This window comes from Zonotrichia leucophrys, chromosome 2 (assembly GCF_028769735.1).
Source record: "Zonotrichia leucophrys gambelii isolate GWCS_2022_RI chromosome 2, RI_Zleu_2.0, whole genome shotgun sequence".
In the NCBI taxonomy this organism is placed as follows: Eukaryota; Metazoa; Chordata; class Aves; order Passeriformes; family Passerellidae; genus Zonotrichia; species Zonotrichia leucophrys.
In genome coordinates this window covers 113443248-113464712 of record NC_088171.1, presented here as the reverse complement: position 1 = coordinate 113464712, position 21465 = coordinate 113443248, and the positions used below count along the sequence as shown (strand labels likewise).

Sequence of the window (21465 nt, the reverse complement as noted above, 5' to 3'; positions counted from 1 at the left end):
GAGCTTAGTCACCATCATAGTGGATTTGCCATAGGTAATTTTATAGCTGATGTATCCTTTTAATTTCTCTTGTTCTGCTCCTTGGGTTGCTCCTCATCAATTTTGTGGGGAAAAAAGTGAAAATATAGGATCTTATTCCTAATGTTTACCTGATTTTTTTAATCTGCAAGAATTTTACAATTTTCCTGGAAGTTTATACTGAGTTCAGGAAGAATTTTGCCCTGCTATTGTCAGAAAACCAATCACTGACTTAAGATGTTTCATTTGGTTTGAATTGTAGTGACATAGCTTTCCACTTGATGGCAATAGAGGTGGGATTATGTCATTCCTCCTGGTTTCTGGGCTCAGGGTTGCATTTGGTGAAAAATATAGAGGATAGTGATGAACTTGTAACTCATGTGGGCAAAAGCTGTCACACACCTTGGGTTGATGCTGATCTTCAGAAGAAACTTAAGAGCAGTACTTTCTTTGGTGTTTTCATTTAACATGTAAAGAGTAAGCAATAAGCAAAACTGAGACCCGGCACAAAGTCTTTTTCTATCAGCACTGAACCTCTCAGCAGCGTAATTAAAATGATGTTTTAATTTACTTACAGCACTTCTGTCTTCTGAAATTGTGTTTGAGCAATGATTGAAATCTTAATTCTGCAAAAATGCACTTAATGCCACTTGCCCTATATATTCAATAGAGAATTCAGAATACATTGAAGTGTAATCTGCTTTTACTATATTGTTAGTCTAGATGAACTATTGCTTCATGTTTTCAGCTTATCTTGCCACACTTGAAATGTGATCAGGATGCATTAATCAGTTGTTTAATTTTAGGTTACCTGTCATGAAAATAAAACAGTAGAGAATTAATTGCTTGTTCAGAGGAAGAGCTGGATTGGAGAGCATCCAGCTGGAGACAAAATATAGTCATTTGCAAACACAAGTGCTTCAATTAGATATCTAATCACTTCTGTTACTGTCATTGGAACACTAGGTACTACTGGCAAATGCTTTCCTTGGGCGGAAAGACTGTAATTACTTGGTCATTACTGTGTTTATTGTTATGGACTCCTTAAAAGTGCCCAAGTTTTAAATTTTAAACAAAAATACCAGGGAGTCTTCATAGACTTTTTTTTTTCATATAAAAGAGATGAAATTAAGAAAATACAGACCTTATACAGAGGCAAGCTTAGTATTGTTGAAATATACACATAATATTTTAGTAGATTGGAGTATTAAACTAACAGTGTGGAAAAAAGTAATCCTGTACTGTTTTTAAGGGTTCCCATACTTTGTGACTTTGAACCTCTTCACCAGCATGTACGTGCTCTACATAACCTGGTCAAGGCAGCACAGAGTTTGGATGAAATGTCACAAACTATTACAGACCTGCTGAATGAGCAAAAGGTATTTTTGCTTTTCTTTATCAATAAAAAAGAGAATATTATATTTAAAACAGTAGAACATTTTCATAACATTGTTTTATCAAACACTTTAGAATGCATCTTTTTTTTTTCTTGATATGAAGATTAACTGCATAAGTTTTCTTTCTAATCATGAAGTAGTAAATATTCTGAGAATATTTTATAGATGTTTGTATTCCACAGAAGTTGTAGAGGTAGAGTTGCTCTGTTTACATTTTTGTTTTCTGTCACTTTCAGATCTTCTGTCTGCAGAATGCATTGCTTTAGTTTGTATTCAGTGATTTTGTTACTTCTCTGGATTTCTGCGTTGTTTCTTAGGCCCTTTTGGCACAAGCAGTTAAGGAGATTTTAGGGCTTTGGATGGCTGTTGTGCAGTCTTTCTCTTTGAGTACAGAAGGAACAGATGGTAAAGAAGATCCCTTGCTAGTTTCGCTCTGCCTGTCAAGCAGATTCCTTCCCCTAGAAACTGTGTTTCTGCCAATCACTTCTGCTTCTGTGCATGCAGCCTCTAAATTCTATAGTACACCCCATAGGTTCCTTTTAGCTTCTGACTGTGGCCTTTCTCAGGGAAACACTGGGTGAATTTAGCAATGCTTAAGATTTTTTTGTGAAGTTGACTGCTTCAAACTGGGTTTCTTTTGCCATAGAAAATCAGTAGGTTTTTCCAGGGGCTGTGTTATTGTCTGCAGTGTAAATTCTTGTGTGCACTTGGCTGACTGGGAAGCATCTTATGTAACAGATAAAGCTATGGTCATGTTTAATTTTGAATAACAATTTCCTGCTTAAACCAAGTGACATGAAGTTATCTATCTTTTGATTTCTCTGGGAATTTGAACAGGAGATTTATTGAAAATCTTTTATTTGTGTAAAATATGAAATCTGGGCTGCTCTTTGTTCTGTAATATAGAAAAGGTGTATTACTTAAGAATTATTTCTCAGCTGTTTTCTCTTTATATGAAGATTGTTTTTCAAATGAACAGCCATTAGGAATTAGAATGTTAGGGCCTGAACACTGTAACAGCCATTGAAATTGCTGGAAGTGAAATTCTGTGAAATTTTGTTGTTTTCTGAACATGCCCTTACAACAGACCTTGCTCTAAAATATAGACATTCACTCCCAATATGGAGCCCCAAATCCTGAAATTTATCTTGTAAGAAATTAGGATAGTAATAGTTGTTCTAATAAATTAATTTTTTCACAAAGACTTGCACTGTCAGAAGAATGTGAAATTTATGTTTTAATTCAAAATACGCACAAAAACATTAGAAAGATAAGCAGGAAATATAACTGAATTTGTGAAGTTTGTAATTTCCCCTTCTTTCTTCAGACATACTTACCTGAAAAAAAATTACAAGTATCTGGCTGTACTGAAAAAGATGTTTGCCAAATCAGGAAAATACACTCTTTTATTTTGCCTTTGTTTGACTAGTTTGGATTCTTCACTCACACAGAAATGTCAGATGCTTAGACAGATTTGGATAATTGTCTCTTTCCTTGGAACAAATTGCATTGCACAATCATAGCTGGGCCATTCATGATGTCAGCTTGAAAATGCCCATCTCTGTGTGTCATTTCAGTGATTCATTTGAACTCTTTTTGGTATTGAAACAAACAGATTTGTCAGAGATTTTTTACTTTTCAAAGGCAATGTTCTTTTTATTACTTGTTGAAAGACACAAGGTCTTTCTCTCTGTTGGTTTTCTCTGCAGCTAATGTAGAGGTGTTTTTTTTAAATTATACTACTTTTGCCTGTGTAGAATTACTGAAGTAATTTTTAAAATGCTCCTTTTTATATCTTCAATATTGCTGAGAATTCACAATAAATTATTAGAAGAATAAATAAACATTTAATAATTGTCATGAAGATACCTACATCTTCATGCATCCCCTTTTTCTGGTGGTGAACTGTGCCAGCTTGGTGCAGAGTTGGCTGTGCAGGTGTTGAGTGCTGCCCATGTTATTATTCTCATACTCTACAAAAGAGACACATTCGACCCTGGCATTTCCCTTTCCATACTAGTGGCAGCAGAAGCTTTGTTCTTCAGATTTGACTGGGATACTTTCCCTGGATTGTTGGTAGTACAGCGGTTTAATTCTGTCTGGATCAAGTGGAAGTTCATCCTACTGCATCAGCCACAGCAACTGTCCTTTGATAGTTGCTTAGGCAGGAGGGAAAAGTTGTGACTGCAGACAAGGGAGTAAAGAGCAAGTCAGAGGAGATTGAATTACTTACTGGGAGGGTTGAGAGTATTTCTTTTCAGGTGTCTCCATAGCTCTTATTATTTCAGTTTTTAAGTTCATAGAATATTAATAATAATTTTTTACTTTAGTATTACATTGGAGTAGTTAAATGACATTTTTGTGGATATTTGTTTAATTTGTTAATACTTTGAAATCGATTTTCATTTTTAAGACTTTCTGCTTATTCTTTGCAATTGAATAGCCTCAAAGATGTTGCTGTGCCCTCTTATTTCCATAATGCAAAGTTTAAGCAGGTCAGCAGTTGGGTTAAAGGTGTCCACGAAAAGCTAAGGTGCCCATGGGTTAGGTGATTAAGGTGTTGTCTCGGTGATTAGTAGGTAATTAACATATGCAATCCTTTGGTATTAAAATTTTTTGTTATAAGGGAAGCTGGCTTTTCAAATCAGATCATAAATCTACCACTTCTTCTAGTTGAGTTTGGAATTTTAACACTGCTTGTAATCTTCCTGAGAATTGGAGCATCCCTGATTATTGTTTTTTGTAGTAACATAATTAGAGCAAGGCATGTAGTCTTGCAGTGTCTGAGAACTTGGAAATTAATTCTGGTTTTCTGTCTCTGTTGTTTGCTCTTGATTCCTCTTCCTTTGTCATTACAAAAATTGGTCTATGACATGTACATACATTGCTGCCTGTAGATTGTAAATAGACTAGATGGCAGGCTCAGGCTCCTCCGTAAATAAAGTCTTCATAGAGTTTCAGATACTCAAAATGTGAGGTTTAACTCTTCTCTAAGCAGTAATCTGGTGCTCTCACTCGACTCCCAACTCACAGAAGCCACTGCTGAGGCATGTAGTGTGCTACAGCCCCAGGTCATGAGGAAACAGAGTACATTATTGCTCCACAGAGTGGCTATTTTTTTTCTTCTTTATGCTAAGTCCTTACTCTTTATCTTCTAGGATGATTCTGCAGGGCTGCCAAAAGCAGATACTATAATTCCTTTGCATGTGGGTTTCTGTAAGACTTTCCCATATTCAAAGTCTTTGAATTGCTTTTTTTAGTGTCTGGTTGATAATCTGTGATGATAGTTTTTGTTACTGTTTCTGGTATACTAATAGTAGATGTTTGTCACTTAAAGTATGCTTTGAACCTAGACATGTATCAGCATACACAGTACCCTTCACTATCTATTTTTGTAAGTTTTCTTAGATAAACAACAAGCTGAAATGAAGTCCAAGGGAAATGCTTGAACCTGGACTAAAAGAATCATTCAAAAAGGAGCATTTCCTTTTCATTTTTTTTTTGTCTCATGTCCTGTTCACTTTTTGTAAATACAGTATTCTGTATGCAATGATCACAAGGTTTTTTTACAATGTTTAAAAGTCATTGTATGATTTAGATTCATAAAGATGCAAAAGCTAAGAGAGCGGAGGTGGAAATGCAACTCTGCTAAATAGATGAGCATTGAAACCGGAAATAGATTCTTCTTAAATCACAGCTGAGAATTGTTAAACATATACTATATCTTCTTTAAGGATTATTTCCTTGGTGCAGAGGAGGGTAGGGTCCCTTTTTGAGTAACAATCATTTGTACAGGATGGAGACAGCAAAAAATGGCTATTTACACAACAGCAGATCAATGTCAGTCACTTCTGGGATTTTTGCTGTTGCTGAACATTTATTGCCAAGCTCCACTAACTGTTGCCAGTCAAGTAGCTGAATTCAGTGGATGGCAGAGGTTTTTCAATAATAGCTAACATAGTAAATAACACCAGACATGCATTCTGGTTGCATTGAGGCAGTGTGGATGGTTTGAGAAAGAGGCATGAGCAAGATCACAGAATTATCAGCTGGAGGCAGTGTTTGAGTGTTAAAGAGCACCCCCAGATTTCCAGCACTTTGAGACTGAACATTTTATGGGAATTTTCTGCTAGAAAAATTCCCATGAGTTTTTCTTCAGGAACTCTTTCTTTTCAAGGTTGTTACATTTCTTATGAATGAATAAAATCAAGCAAGTTCTTAGACACGAAGGATAGAAGAGCAAGGTAATAGTTGAGGTATGGTGTTACAGAGAATGCATCTGGGATCTTTCAGAGCACTGATATGTTCAGAAAACTTTGCATCTCTTCCAGTTTGTGATCCTGATGATCCTGTGCATACCCCCTAATTGTGTGTCTACTTGCTATATGTATTTTAACTGTGTTTCACAATAATTTTCCTAGGAAAAATGGCTTCTCTATCCATCCTATTACAGACTTTTTCAGGAATGTGTCCTTGGTGGATACAGAGGCTGTACATTGCTGTTTGGCTTACACTGGAAAGTGTTCTGCACTTGCTGAAGCTTAAGTTTTATATTTTTGTCTTAAGAATCTATAGATGTATCGTTGGCTTTAGGGCTTCCATATTCCATGTTGTGTATAATAGTTAATAGCATAAGGTACTAAAGGAGTTTTTAATTACAATATTGGCAATAATAGAATAAAAATATTTTACTAATGAAATGATTAGGAAAACTGAAATAAGTGGGCTGTAAAGAACCAGTGCCTATTTCTGACTGGTAAGATACAGTTGACTATGCTCTACATGGGACTTTGGGATAGGTGAACATTTAGTATTTATGTGTTTACAAATGATGCTTTTCTGAAACTTAATGGAAGATCTCCTTGATTTTCTGCAATTTTTGCTTAAGTTTTAGTAGTACATATTTTGAATTGTTATAAATAATAAGGCTGATTTCTTAAAGTTCTTGTTTTGCCTTGTGATTTTGAATTAATTTTTAATATTAACGGTTCTGGTTATCATTTTATATTTATTTCTTGTTTTATAACTTTTAGGCCTCCAATAGTCAAGCATCGCCACAATCTGCTACCACGCCAAGGACGGAAAGCGCTACAGGAACCGCAATTGCTACCTCTTCAAGAACTCCTCCATCACTCAGTCTTCAGGGTCCCCTGTGTCCTCCTGTGTGTCCCCCAGCTCCATTGGAAGAATTGTCTCCAGACAGCATTGATGCTCACACGTTCGATTTTGAAACTATTGCCCATCCAAACTTGGAGCAAGCTCTTAAGCAAGGATCATTAGACTTGGATTCATTGGCAGAGAGCCCAGAATCTGACTTTATGTCAGCAGTAAATGAATTTGTAATAGAAGAAAATCTAGTGTCTCCTAATGTCGTAAGTGATCCACAAAGCCCAGAAATGATGGTGGAATCTCTTTATTCTTCAGTTATCAATGCAATAGACAGTAGGCGTATGCAAGATACAAGTTCTTGTGTAAAGGATGTTTCAGTAGAAAATGCTTCTCTCAGTGTTTGTGTGGAGAAGTGTAGAGTTATTGCACAAGACTCAAAGGTACATTTAAGAGGTATAAAAGAAGATCTTTGCCATTTCAAAACACTTGTACAAAGAGAACAGTGTGACTTTTCTAATTCTTTAAAATGTACTTCCTTAGAAATAGTAAATACGATTGAAAAGGTAAAGCTTTCACTTGAAAAAACGCTAAATGATAAACATCAAAATGAATTACAGTCTTTGAAAAGTGAGTATGAATCTAAAATTAACAAATTACTGGAAGATGGTGAAGAAAGTAAAAAGAAAATCAAAAAGTTAAAAGGTGACCTGTTAGGTCTTGAGGAAGTTCTTCAGAATAAGAATGATGAATTTGCAATAGTAAAGAATGAGAAAGAAGCTGTGGTTTGCCTTCAGAATGAAAAAGACCAGAAATTACTTGAATTGGAATGCCAAATGGAGACACAAAATTCTGAAATCAAGGAACTGAGGCAGTCACGTGAAATTGTACTTGAAGACTTGAAAAAACTTCATGTTGAAAACAACGAGAAACTACAGCTCCTGAGGGCAGAACTTGAGAGTTTAGAGCAAAGCCATTTAAAAGAACTGGAAAGCAACCTACAAGCCAGGCATTTACAGGAATTTGAGAAGGTCCTAGCTGAGCACAAGGACTGTTTGGATAAGTTAAAAAAAGAGAACGAGCATAGACTTGAGCAAATGCAGGAATCTCATGAGGTAGTTATGAAAGAGAAACAACAACAAGTAGAAGAGTTACAACTGAAGGTTTCAGATCTGTCTGATTTGAGGTGCAAACTAGAAGTTGAACTTGCCCTGAAAGAGGCAGAAACTGATGAAATGAAGCTTCTTTTGGAAGAAAGCAGAAACCAGCAACAAGAGACCTTAAGATCTCAGGTTGACAAGGAAACTGAAAGTTTAAGAAAGGAGATAGATAAATTAAACAATAAAATACAAATCAGCAGTGATGAACATCAAGTGGGCTTATCAGAACTAAGGACTCTGATGACAATTGAGAAAGATCAGTGTATTTCTGAGCTAGTAAATAGGTATGAAGAAGAATCAAATTTGCTTAGAACTGAGTTAAATAAAGTAACGCTTCTTCATCAAAAAACTGCTGAGGCAGAAAAAAGACTTTCAGAGCAAATAACAGAACTGCAGAGTAAGTTAGAGTTGGAAATGACTGCCCTAGAGAAGGAAAAAACAGAAAAATTGTCTCTCTGTGAGCAGCAGGAAAAATATGAAGCTATTATCCATAAGCTAAAGGAAGAGAAAGAACTGTTAATATCTAACCAAGAGCAAGACAGGCAATTGCTCATTCAGAAGCTCAATTGTGAAAAAGAAGATGCAGTACAAACTGCTTGTAAAGAGTTGGAATTACAGAGGGAAGCTGCTGAAAAAGGACTTTTGGAAAAAATACTGCAACTTGAGATGCAAGTGAATCAGAGGTACTGTAAGAATGAAGTTACTGTGTTTTCCTAGTATTTTAATCAGTATGGTATAGTCATTACATGCTGTGCAGTAACTAAGATTGTTGTATTTGTAATAGTGTTTATCTGTATTGGTTTCTGTATTCACATTTCAAAATATTTATAGGTAGTGGTGTTCTCATTTCTGTAGTTCATTTCAAGGACTGTAAAATATGTTACACAGGATTATTTCAAGACAGGAGTGAAGATTCTATATTTCAGTAATGTTGAAGGTGTGTTTCCACAGTAGCAATTTACAATTTTGATGGTCTCAGCCCTTCTCTCTTTTCCCATTCTTGCTCTGCTAGCACTGTGGGAGCATGCAGTGGCTGGCTTTTGGGTAGCCTGATAACTTTCCTTATTGGTTAACTGTACACCAGCTTGGTGATAATGGGGCATGAAAATTTGTGTCAGAGTTTATACAGGATTGACTGAGAGCTGTCCCATGTCCACATGGACTTCCAATGACCTTTGCTGCCCCACTTACCTATTTCAGTGTCTTCAGTTTGAGTTTCATAATGAAACACAAAGGTGCAACATATTCTTAAATAACATCCTATCATCACCGTTTTTCTTTGTTAATTTCTGGAGAGATTTTGCCATTTTAAAAATATATTTTTCCCTAGGCAAGAATGCGTACTCTTTCTATTGTATCTTACATACTTATGAGTTTGTAATGCCTGCCAGCAGCCTACATTATGTTGTTATAGAATGGAAATAGTAGAATTTTTCCATGTGACTAAGGCTTAGCAACAGTTTTTTTTTAATGCTAGCATTTATCATTTATGTTCTTGTGGTGTGAATCAATGCAGCAGATCGATCTTGTTTGTAAAATATCTTAATAGAGAAATTTTTTTCCCAGGTATTAGGCTATATCAAGTATATGAAATGGGAAAAGATCAATAAAATGCACAGAATTGACATAAAAGCAAGAATACTACAAAAAATGAGTACAGACTTAAGTTAGCTTTTAAATTTTTAGTATCAAGGTACTGTTAAAAGAAAAAAAGGTAGGAGAGGGGAGGTCATGCAGAGTCCAACAGCATAGTCATAGTCCAAGGGAAATGAGAATATATGCTTCACTGGAATTGTCTGGTACCTCAGGATTTTCATGTGCAAGCAAGTGCATGATTATGTGATGATGTGTTAGTGCCTGTGTTTGCTTGTCAGTGTATAAAGAAATGCATTAAGATATTATTGCTTCTTTGAATTAAGTTTGGGATAATGAAATCTAAGAACAGCCCTTCTTAATTGAAGAAAATATTCTCTTAATGAAATATGGTGTGATGAGAAGAAAAAAGATAAATTCTCCATTCTTTTCATTTTCTGTGTATTTATGCATTGTAGAAATTTGAAGAACTTGACTCAACAGGAAAAAGATGTAGCTGTGTCATCAGACTTTTTAAAAATCCACCTACACTTAACTTTCAGCTTGTGATTACAGCCGTGTGTATTCTTATCCAAACTGGATAAAACAGATAATGTATTTCAAAGAAATATTATCTGCTTCAATCCAAAGAAGTGCTGTTAGTTTGTTACAAAGTTCTGTAAAGTAATTTAATTTTTAGTGTGGCATTGAAATATATTTTGCCTCCTCAGGCTTCTTTTTATGCCTTTGTTCTGCTGCTATTTTTTTTTCTCTAGGAATCAAGATATACTATGTTTTTATCTCCAGAGTGCTTATATGTTGAGTAAATCTGTCCTAAGTTTTCAAAGTCACTATTTACTTGTTTGATTTTTGCATTCTTAAAACCCCAAGCTATGTCAATAACTCTGGTTGATTTGTTATTCTCACTCATTGTTTAGCAGTTGTAATGGTAGAAAACAACTTTTATTTGGCATGTGACTATATGTTTGTTTTTTTCTGCAAGAGTAATGTTACATAAGCCATTCAGAAGGTACAGATGGAGAGACAGATTGTTAAATTTTACCTGAGTACTGTACTGGTGTCAGGAATTTAGGATTTTCCATGGAAATTAACAAAAATATTAAGAGGCAACAAAGGAATGTTTGCTATCCATGCATTACCACAGTATAAAAATTAACATAGTTTGGTGTGTCTGAAAATTAAGTCATTTTGATTAAGAAAGATAATAAAACTGCAAGGCATTTGTGGTTTCATTTACTCTTTCTGCACTATGTAGTAATGTAAAACAGTAGAGAAAACCACAATATCTTTAATGACTTGTTGTTAAGCATTTTAAAGCAGTTTTCTGGTTAGTTAAAATATCTGTAATACTCTAAAGAATGTTAAAAGTAGAATAGGAATCCCAACTGCTTTAAAGATGGAATTACTGTCTTTGGCAGTCTTAGTATTGCCCAACCACTTCTGTCACAGCACCATATGTAGTGGAGCTTCACAGAGTGCATGTCCTCTCTCTCTCCTAGCTAGGCTTCACTTAGAAATAAATTGAAATTTAATCAAGCATGAAAATGTTTACTTGGTGGCACAAAAAAAAAAATTGCCTGAGTGTTTCGTGACTTTGTTTTCTCTGCTTATTTTACTTCTGACTTCTAGAATGTCAGAGGCTGTTTAGCCACTCTTGAGAACTTCAGTTGGCTTTTAGAGCTCTCTTATTTAGAGCTTCTTATGGGCTTTTTGTGTGCTTAGCTGCTGCATAATAGTTTGTATATTCAGTATATCCTCATGTGGTAAAACAAGTAACAGTATTGTTAAGTACGTTCTTTGTCATCTTAAAGCAATGCAAGTGTTTGCTTGCAAAGAAACCCCAATCTGAACATGTGTGCTTTTGGTATCTTGAAAATAATAAAGTTAGCCATTGTCACTGTTGCTGTAGTTGACAAGACCTTTTCAGATTAAATATTTAAACCTGGTACAGTGATGAGGTATGAAAACTGCTAATGTGCTAGCATCCTTTGCAGAGCAGCAATATCTTTTACTTGACTGACATTTGCAAGCAGTAGTCCAGGCAATCCATCTGAGAGGCAGATGATTTCTGCTTTGGTTTAGTTCAGCTAAGAGCTTTGGGTTTAAATATGATTAGTTGTAATATCAATATGGTTTAAATATGATTCTGGTGCAGATAAATAATAGAAACTTAAAATAATACAATTTTTCACAATTGTTGCCCAACAAGAGGGTTTCTCTATTCTGAAGTTCTTCAGAGGCATTCTTGATAACTCAAGCCAAAGCACAGAAGAGTAGTTAGTTTTTGCTCCAGTGGTGAGAAATACTTGGCTTATGTAACATTGTTTCAAAAGCCATTTAAGGTCATTTTTGTGCCTTTGACTGTTGATGGTTTCCTTCCTTTACGATCATCACTGCTGTCCTCCAGATTCTGCAATCCAGAGTTTTGAGTTTCATATCTGGATTCCTTAGCATCAGATTTCTGCTGAATTATTTTCCTTATGTGATATTTCTGAAGGCTTTCCATTTTGACATACTAAGTATCTTTGTGAAGTTGATAGTTTCTTTTTACCACTTTCCTGACTTTGTTACATTACTAAAAGTATAAACAAAAGTCCTCCCCCACCACAAAACTTCAAAATTAGAGCCAGCATGCTATGCTAAAAAGAGAGAAAGCCTGAGTAAGAATTGGTGAGATGCTCATGATTAAAAAGTAGAACTGAAGTTAGTAAGGGTTTAATTGTAATATAATATTTATTAAATATTTCAGAAATAATGTCTCAAAATGAACGTCTGACTTGTGTGTGTGTTTATTTCATGTGTTGTGGGGCTTGGTATTTGCTGCACATTTAAAGCCTAAACATTTTCTTTTAAGTCCTCCTGCTCAATCATCTGCTGAATCAAACTTAGTCGCTGAACTTCAGGAGAAGCTTCAGGAAGAAAAAATGAAGTTCTTAGAGCAACTTGAAGAACAAGAGAAAAGAAAGAATGAAGAAATGCAGAACATCAGAACATCACTCACTGCAGAGCAGCAGGTAAAGCTGATTTTTTTTTTAATTATTTTTGCTCCCAGGACAATTGCGTTCTTTTGCTGCTTTGAAGTTAGAGTACGGTTTTCTCTTTTGCTCCGTAACACTTACACATTATAAACTTGTGTGATTATCTGAAGCCAGGATATGGTGTGTTAATGTGATCAAACATTTAAGCATTAAGGAAAAAAAAATACAACAAAGAAACAAACAAAAAAACAGAAGGTGAACCCAATTGCCAAACAACTGGCAATCCAGATTCAGGTTTTGTGACTTCTCTTGCTTAAGTGCTTGGAATCTATATTCATTCATTTCTTTAACTGCAGAAAGAGATCAGGTATTAAAAAATTTGTGGACAACACTAAATTAATTATTTGAAATACTAATTGATCTGGAATCAATTAGTATTTCACTGGCTTTTAAAGTTTATTACCATGGACAGGTGGTGTTTTGAGGTTCAAAGCATAAACATATTGTATTTTGAGGTTCAAACAATGTATGTTGCATTTTACGTAATAAATTTAAAGCCACTGTGTAGTCCTTATCTTGATGAAAAATCACATTGCTCTGGATTATTATTTTACATCTGTATCCACACATTTTTTCCTTTCAAAACATCTTGAGCCTCTTAGTTTCTGTAGAGTAGTCTCAAGTTCTTAAATTAAATCTGTTAGTAACAGCTATTATCTGCAGTCTTGTTGCATTTAAACACTGAGAAAGGATTTTCTGTTTTAAGCACTTCTCCTTACTGTAGCTGTGGTGGGATCAAATAAGGACAAAGAGACAAGGGTGGTGATCAGCCAGCTTGGTGAATGAATGCAATGAATCACTTGATGCAGGGAGTAGGGAACACAAAATTGCTATAAATAAAGGGGTCTTACTGCAATTGGGCTACAAGCATTAATGCTGAAGTTAGCCTTACATAGTAGATCTAATAGGAAATTTTTTCCTAGATTGGTAATAATTCGATTTATTTTTCCATTATTCCTTAGTATTCCATTTTCCTCATTATCTAATAGCATTCTTCTGGAGCAGAGCATGTAAGGGAAGGTTCTGAGGCATTGACAGCAAATTCCAAGGAAAGCTGGAACTTCTTAAAAAAAAAAACAAACAATGAACAACCCCAAAAAAGACCCCAGCCAAAGCAAACAAATACCCCAAACCCAGAAAAAGGGTGTATCAGTCAGTGCTGACAGTTTACTTCATAGCTGCTTTCTGTTTGTTTCTGAATTCTTAGTTCATTACGCTTTGTTATTATGAATTTAGTTATTATTTGTTTTTTTTTTTGGTTTCTTTTGGTGTAGTTACGCTTTGTTATTAACATATAACAAAGTTATATGTATTTATATATGTTATATATATGTATATAACAGAGTTTTGTTATGCAGACATAACAAAGGCTGCTGTGCCCTATGTAAGTTGTGTAGCCCACCAAATAGTTTGCATTTTAAGGGTTGATAGGCATATATCAAGAGAATCTTCAAAGTCACAGAAGAATTAAAAGTAATTTGAAATATCCTTTTAGTAGATGGTTGTTAGTGGGTGTTGTCTGTCTCTTCAGCAGCACCCTAAGAGTTAAAGGGCACAATGATCAGTAGAAGGACTGAAGAACTGGAAAGATTTTTTTTGACTGGTACTGATGGCTATGCTGGCCACTTCTTATGTTCACCTATTCAAGCTATTAACCAGGATTCCTGTGTATCTTTTGCAATATATAATTGTTCACTGAAGAATTAATGCATGACTTGAAATGTATTTTTAATTCAGTTTATAGTGTATTGGTAATGGTATTTTTCTTTTTCATTTTATGTAACACATCTGGATGCAGTTCAGCTTTATCTTAATATTACAAAGCCTTCAAGTAACTGTTTTAAATATAGAATGCTCAAGTGATTTACATTAACTAGAATAAAAAAATATTAAAGAAAAATCTTTGAACCAACTTATGGTTTTTTAAATTATTTCTTACTGTACTACTTGTATGTATCAGGCTTGAGGGTATGAGAGGGTTAAAAATAAAATTATTACAAAAAAATTTAAAGAAATACATAAAAATAAAATGTACTGGCATTTTATTTCTTCACCAAAGCATTAAGTAAAAAAGTTTTGATTTCTTCTTCTATTGTAGAAAACTGAAATGCATGCTGTCTTTTTGTACTATCTTGCATTACATTTTTGCAGTACGTTCCTTGTTTCAGTAATACTTCCTCTCTGTTTTCAGACCAACTTTAACACTGTTCTGGCAAGAGAGAAAATGAAAAAAGAAAACATAATTAATGATCTTAGTGACAAATTAAAAGTGCTTACACAACAGCAAGAGAAAGATAAGGGTAAGCAAAGTTCTGAAGAAGTTTCATCTTTTCTAATAGGACTGTTCCATTCTTTGCAGATTGGTTTTGGTCCTTAGTGCTGCTGTAATTAAAAGAAATTCCGTTTATTTGTGTCATAGATTTGATTGAAACACTTTCTGAAGATAGAGCTCGCTTACTTGAAGAGAAGAAGAAACTTGAAGAAGAAGTTAATAAACTGAGAAGTAGTAATTTTTCTCCATCAACCTACTTGGCAGCAGCATCAGAAGCTTGTGGAGCCTGTGCAGCTGATGTGCCCACAGACACAGAGAGATTGGTTGCTGACTTTGGGACTGAGGGGAGAATGGATTCCACAATGGAAACCAGTATGATGGCTGTGCAGTAAGTATGGAGCATTAGAGTAGAAATAAAGCATGCTCTTGTTGTGGAAATGGGTGCTCTTGGGCAGTGTGAAGTACAGATGAGCGTGTTTAACTCTCCTGCCTTTGATGCTCTTCCTGAAAATATTCTTTCAAACATACATGGACATGCAGTTGTGGTGTCACAATCATTAGGAATGTGTGGGTTTGATGACTTTCAAGTGTGCAGCTTCAAGGTGAAACTTGGCTCCACAATCATGATGTAAAAGAATATACCTAAGTATTCAAAACTTAAGTCAAACAGAAGGAAAATTGTAATGGTGAATGAACTGGGAGGCTGCATTTTACTGACATATCTTTTGAACAGTGTCTCACTTTCATGCCACTAGCATTGTAGAGAACCCCAGGCTTCTCCTCCATACGTTTCACAGAAGTAAGAAACCTGACTGGCAACCACACAAGAGGAGCAAGGTTTTTATCAGAGGACAAGAGCAAAATAGTTAGATGTACTTACATTGACTTTAGTCAGTGTGCATCACAACCAATGCTGCCTAACCCAGAATCACATACCCAGAGCACTTAACAGCTTTGTAGAAGTAAAGATGAAAACTTGTCCTTGCCAAGCTAAACTTGCTCTGATAATAAAACCAGGAAGTACCCCATATTTTAAAAAAGAGCTTCTTATAGTAATCATTATAGCCCTGCACTCTCAAAACAGATGTACAGAAAAAATTTAAGGTGAGCTTGTGAACAAAAAAATGATGACCCAATGTATGATTAGACAGAAACTTTCACAGGTTTCTGTTGACTGCTTCCTATTGCATGAGAGCTAAACAGCCTTTTAACTGAAGTAATGATTAGTATTGTTTGTTTATTTCTAATCTGTTAGTTTTCTGATAATTTTGATTGGATTTATAGCACGTTTCATCCCGAAACTTGTCTGTTTTCTCAACCAAATCGGTTTGGACTAGAAAATCGTTGTTTCTTCCCTATTTAAACTGCTTTTAAAGTACATTATAACTGTTTTAGGAATTACTGCTTATGTTCTTAAGCAATTACTTGGGATGTTAGCATTTATTTTATCATGCTCCAGTACTCAGTTTGTCCCACAGATGAAAGGCAACAAGTAGCAAGTTGACATTAGTGTCTCTACCAGAGAGTATACGAGGGCACTTCGGAATACTCCCCAGCAGCTTTTGAGCTACAGACCAGGAAAATGGGACATGATGGAGCTGAACTACAATATCAGGGATTAACTGTCAAAGCATGTGGGGCTATATCTTTCATCCTGGTGTCTTGAAAACAATGCAAAATATGAAGAAATGCCCTGATGTAGCTTAATAAACTAATCAGTGGCTGAAAATTCACTGGCTTGTTGCGACAAAGAGCCTCTTTGGTTTAAAGAAAAGGAAGAAAAAAATCCAAAACCCCATTCAGAAATGTCGACGCTGATTCCTAAGGGTCTTTCTATGATGTTTCTTCTGTGCTAGCAAATATATAACACTCTCCACTGAGTGAAGATAACAGGTCGGTGTGGAAAAGACAATTTTTGATTATTAAAAAAAGGTTAGTTTTTAACCTGTCCATTTTCTTTCTCTTTTAGTGAAAATGTTCATATGTCTGAAGAAAAGCAGAGGATAATGTTGCTAGAAAGAGTGAGTAGATTGTTTGTTTGTGAGGTTAAGTACTTCTGACTAAGCATTTAAAAGTATGTACATGTGAAGTTGTGCTGTGGTCCATTATATGCTCTGATGCATCATAGTGTCTGCAGAGATTATCAATATGATTTCAGGGAATCTTTTTTTCATTGTACTTTTGGATCACTGTAATTCACTGAAATAATTCAAGATAACTATTAAAACATTACTCTTGGTCTATCCTTGTTATGTTTATGTGGGCTTTGGTACAAGTGACTGATCTGTCACTCTTTTTAGGAATGACAGATCATTGATACAGAGAATTTAGAGAGAGAAAAAATTAGAACTCCTTTTCCTAATTAAGAAATACAAAACAGCTGGACAGGATTTAAGATTGATTTGCCACTTTCTCATAAAAATGGGTAACTTTTCCTCATAGGCTGTATTCTTGGTAAAATGTGGGATTAACCTCTAGTAGTTATGCTGGAGTATTTCAGATTCTAGTAATTTTTAACTGGCTAGTCATATCTAACTTCATCTCAGTTGTCTTTGAAGTTGACCTTTTTTTTTTTTAAATAAAAAAAGGTATCATTAGCTTCCAACTTTTTAGGATCACTTGGACTAAAAACTGGAACCAAATAAAGAACAGGAATGCTTTCTGTTAATGGATTGTGGCACTGTATGAAGCAACTGCCTGGGTGTTTCTGACTATGACCACGTACATGCTTTTTTCTGTCATTTGATTGCAAAGGATTTGTCATGGGTAGAACCTATAACATAATAATATATTACATTTCTTTTGCTGTTCTATCGTTTACATGTTTTTCTAACTGAAAGAGAAATATGACTATGCAGGTACAATCATAGCATGAAAGTTTGTAGCACTAGCATAATTCCTAGACTTCAAGGGGTTTTTTGCATGTCTCCGTTCAAAAGATGCTTTGATAATTGTTTTAGAACTGAAGGATGTACTATTGTACAAGTAGTTGGGCTCTAGTCATATCAGAACTTTAAAAAAAAAGTTTGTACTATATGAAGGATAATATCCAGTTAATCAGATTAAGTTTTTCTTTTAGACTTTGCAGTTGAAAGAAGAGGAAAATAAGAGATTAAATCAAAGATTGGTAAGTATTTGTGCAATCCATTTTTTAAGCCTCATGAAAAAGTAAGAAAAGCTTAAAAATGTTAAAGTTTGTTAATATCTAGTATTTTTTTATTAATTTAAAAAATATTTAAAGTGTTAAGGCAAGTGGTGAATAGGGAACCTGATAACCTTCGAGAGGTTACATGAGCTTAGTCTTCTCATGGAAGAAGATTCACAGGACTGAGAAGTGACTTCTTCCCAAAGAGCACAGACCATCCAGAGTTGGGGTAGTGGGTGGTAATTTCCAGGGCACCATGACTCAGCTTTCAGCAGCAGTAGATTCAAGGCCAGTTTACATGAGTACAAATATGCCTACACTTTAAGCATAATTGGGAGTGTTAACAATAACTTACAGATTGTTTTGGGAAAACTGCACCTGCCTTAGTAAGGTGTGAAACTGTAATTCTGCCTAGTAGCTGGAAATGCAGGCAGACACCATATGAAATGCTACAGTAAATGCCTATGGAAGGAAAAATAATTTAGTGACAGAGTGCCCTTGATTCCTGTAGTATAAATTCTCTCCTTTTATTTATTCCCTTTTTGTCCATGCTAGCAGGTCTCAATTTTAAGTCTTAAAAAAATTCCTGTGTGTATAGGAAACAGGCACATCCTTTGGTTGGACTGGCTATGGAGATCACACTTTCTTTAAGTGACTGGTGGTACCTAAAAGTTTGGTAGGAACTGATACTTCTGTAGTGGGAAGTTAGACTTCATACCAGGTGTAAGGAAAGATTGCAAGACATCTAAAAGTATATTTTTTCAAGGATTATTTTTAATTCCGAATGTCAGTGAAATACACAGAATTTAAGTGTAGTTTTTACAATAAAACTCAAAATACACCTACACAGTTTTGTAAACCTCTCTGTAGATTTCCTGAATCAAACCCTTGATCTCTTGTCCTATTAGATTAAAATAAAATGGAAGAAACACTGTGTGTGGTACAAATAGAGGATTATTCTTGTTATGGTTAATACAAAGCCATGTAGGAGAAATTGGTGGTTCTTTGGTCTCTAAAGCAATTCAAATTTGACTTCTAAATGGAATGTCGTATCATTTCAATTCCTTACTTATAAAATGATTTTTTACTAGTGAGTTTTTAGTATTTGTCCCTTCATCCTTCTCTCCCTTTCCCCTTCCTTTTAAATGCACTTCTAAACTTAAGATATACATCAACACTTCAATACCCATGTTTATTTCTATTGAAGTACTTCAGATAAGGAACTCAGAGGCATTATGTGTGAAAAAGAAAATCTTCATAGGTCATTGGTTTTTGCAGAAAAACTTGTGGGCTACTTCTACAAGGAACAAAAAGGAGCTCCTTTTAATACATGGGATGTTATTACAGGATTTCTGTTACAGTAAATGAGTTATTGAGAAAGGGAACAATTTTTTCTGTATAAAGGCTATTACAATTGTATTATTACAACATTCCTTACTAGGTTTTAATGTAATTATTCTCAACATTCTAGTTTGTTCTGTTTTTCTTTAAGTTAGAAGTTAAGGAAAATTACAGAAATCAAGCTATTTTGTGTTTTCATTTAACACTTACTCCAGTTTGAAAAAAATAACAAGAAAATATCTGGTCTGTATATCTGAAGAGAACTCTCAAACTCTTCTGTGAACAGTCTAAACAAATTTGACAAATTTCATGATAGCTGCAGCCTTTTCAAGGAAGAAAGGTAACCTCTAAAGAAATTTAAAAATAATAAAATCTGAAGTTGGATCCTATAAAGAAAACCACTGAAGGTGTCATCAGAATTTGAGAGCATTCTGTGATGCACTGCATTCAATTTGGACCCATTCTTTGAAGAAATTAAGAAAATGAGCTGTGAATAGGCTACAGGCTCATATAAAAACAGGCTGGTACTGCCTCTGGGGAAGGCAGGGGGCAAGATTGACAATAGGAAGGAAATTCGCTGTAGGGAACAATATCTGAGTTACAGCTGAAAAATCACATGCTGAACTTCAAGTGTGAGCAATCTAGATTTGAATAGCATGTATAAATGGTCCAGGAAGTAGGAATGGATGGAAAAACTGCAGGAGCTCTAGTCAGAGTTTCTGTGGAGCAATTATGAATTGTCTGTTGTAAGGAGGTTACCAGAGGGTGATGGTACTGATATATTTATATCTGAGCAGCTTCCCCAGCTACTTGCCTGCCCAGGGGATAAGTGTTCCTTTGGAGATAGAAGTAGCATTAATTACCCGTTGTCATTTCTTGTTATCACAGTTCTTGTAGAAAGCTTGTGTGCACTTATGTTTATTTTTAGGTCTAGTTTATCCTATTGAAGTTGTTCCATGTGCCAGTAATTTATTAATTTAAACGGAATTAAAAGCAAATATACATATAGGAGATAATTCTTATGCCCAAGACCTTACAGAATTGAACCTTTGTTTGGTCTTAGTAAATCTGACTCCAGTTTTGTTCCAGGGAGTGCTGCCCTGTTGATTACAATAAACTTGAGATTTTGTGACTGTAAAAAAACTGAGAGACTATCTTAAGCTCAACATCTAGAGTTTAATTGTAATAAACATGTTTAATCTGTGGTGTTCTCATCAGTCTTCTCTGGTGCCAGTGACCTCTCTGTTAGAATGGACACATTTATGATAAGTCTTGTGTATGTCCAGAGTAAATCTTCACTGGCACTGATATGAAAAGCTCTTCCCAGTTTTAAATAATGAGGAAGAAGTTAGTTATGCTGGAACATTTATAATCAAAGGTAGCCATTAAAAAAAAGTACAATAATAAAAACCAAAACCGAACCACAAGCAACCAAACCCACTACAGAACAGGATCACAAAAGTATGATGGGTTTTCTGAGTGAGTATAAAATCTGCAAGACTAGGCACTGTTTGAAATCAATGAAAAATCATCTTGCCATGCTCTTACCTGCAATGTACATTTCACCATAGCTTGCTTAATAGGAAGTATGTACTTAGTAGCTTAATAGCTATTCTCTTTTTACTTAATAGCTTGTCTCTTTTTATAGATGTCTCAAAGCATGTCATCAGTATCCTCAAGACATTCTGAAAAAATAGCAATTAGAGAGTAAGTACATGTTAATTTTCATATGCATAGATGGATATGCTTGCAATAACATAAGTGTATAGTTAATGTTATACTTCTGCTGTTCTTGCTTTGTGGTGAAAGGATGCATAGATCACTGTAATTTAGCCATCAGCTATTGAACAGTCCCAGTTGAGCATAAATCAAATTTTATAAAACCTTTTTATAAACAATGAAATGGCCTTTTTGAATTCTCTGTTAGTGACTTTCTTGAATTCCATACTCTGTAGGATTTCTAGCATTCTCTGAGGCTTTTTTTAGACTACTTTTTTGTTTGCTAAAACATAATGATGCTATAGCATCAATCTGTTAGCAGCTGCATTTCGAATTGTTGGTGGAAAAAGAAGTATTCTTGTAAAATGTAAAAGCTACAGACAACTTTCAATTCATATTAGGCTTATATATTTCTTGAATAATATAAAAATAATCTTTGGAGAAAGAGAGAATCTGCACAGATTTTTCTATTAATGTTTTGTGAATTACACCAGTTTTCATTTTTGATGTAACAAGATCAGGATGTGAAGAACAATTTTTTTCCCTGTAGCATCTGAAAATTGTCCCAAGTGTCTTGGTAGATTTTGAGGAGGAAAATGGTATGACAGAAGAATTCATCTGTCCAATAGAGATGTTTTTAAGTCAATACAGCTTGTCTTCATAGTAAGTCTAGGCA

At 34.9% G+C, this 21465-nt stretch overlaps 1 protein-coding gene across 3 annotated transcripts in view; it reads left to right on the top strand.

Moving 5' to 3' along the window:
* Positions 1-21465, top strand: part of RB1CC1 (RB1 inducible coiled-coil 1) — a 69701-nt gene that overhangs the window by 44277 nt on the left and 3959 nt on the right. For all 3 annotated transcript variants that reach the window (XM_064706094.1, XM_064706095.1, XM_064706093.1), the window contains exons 14-21: positions 1271-1397; positions 6449-8364; positions 12129-12288; positions 14504-14612; positions 14732-14972; positions 16554-16605; positions 17664-17711; positions 20719-20777. In XM_064706094.1, the coding sequence (XP_064562164.1) occupies positions 1271-1397; positions 6449-8364; positions 12129-12288; positions 14504-14612; positions 14732-14972; positions 16554-16605; positions 17664-17711; positions 20719-20777 (2712 nt within the window). The remainder of the gene's footprint in view (positions 1-1270; positions 1398-6448; positions 8365-12128; positions 12289-14503; positions 14613-14731; positions 14973-16553; positions 16606-17663; positions 17712-20718; positions 20778-21465) is intronic.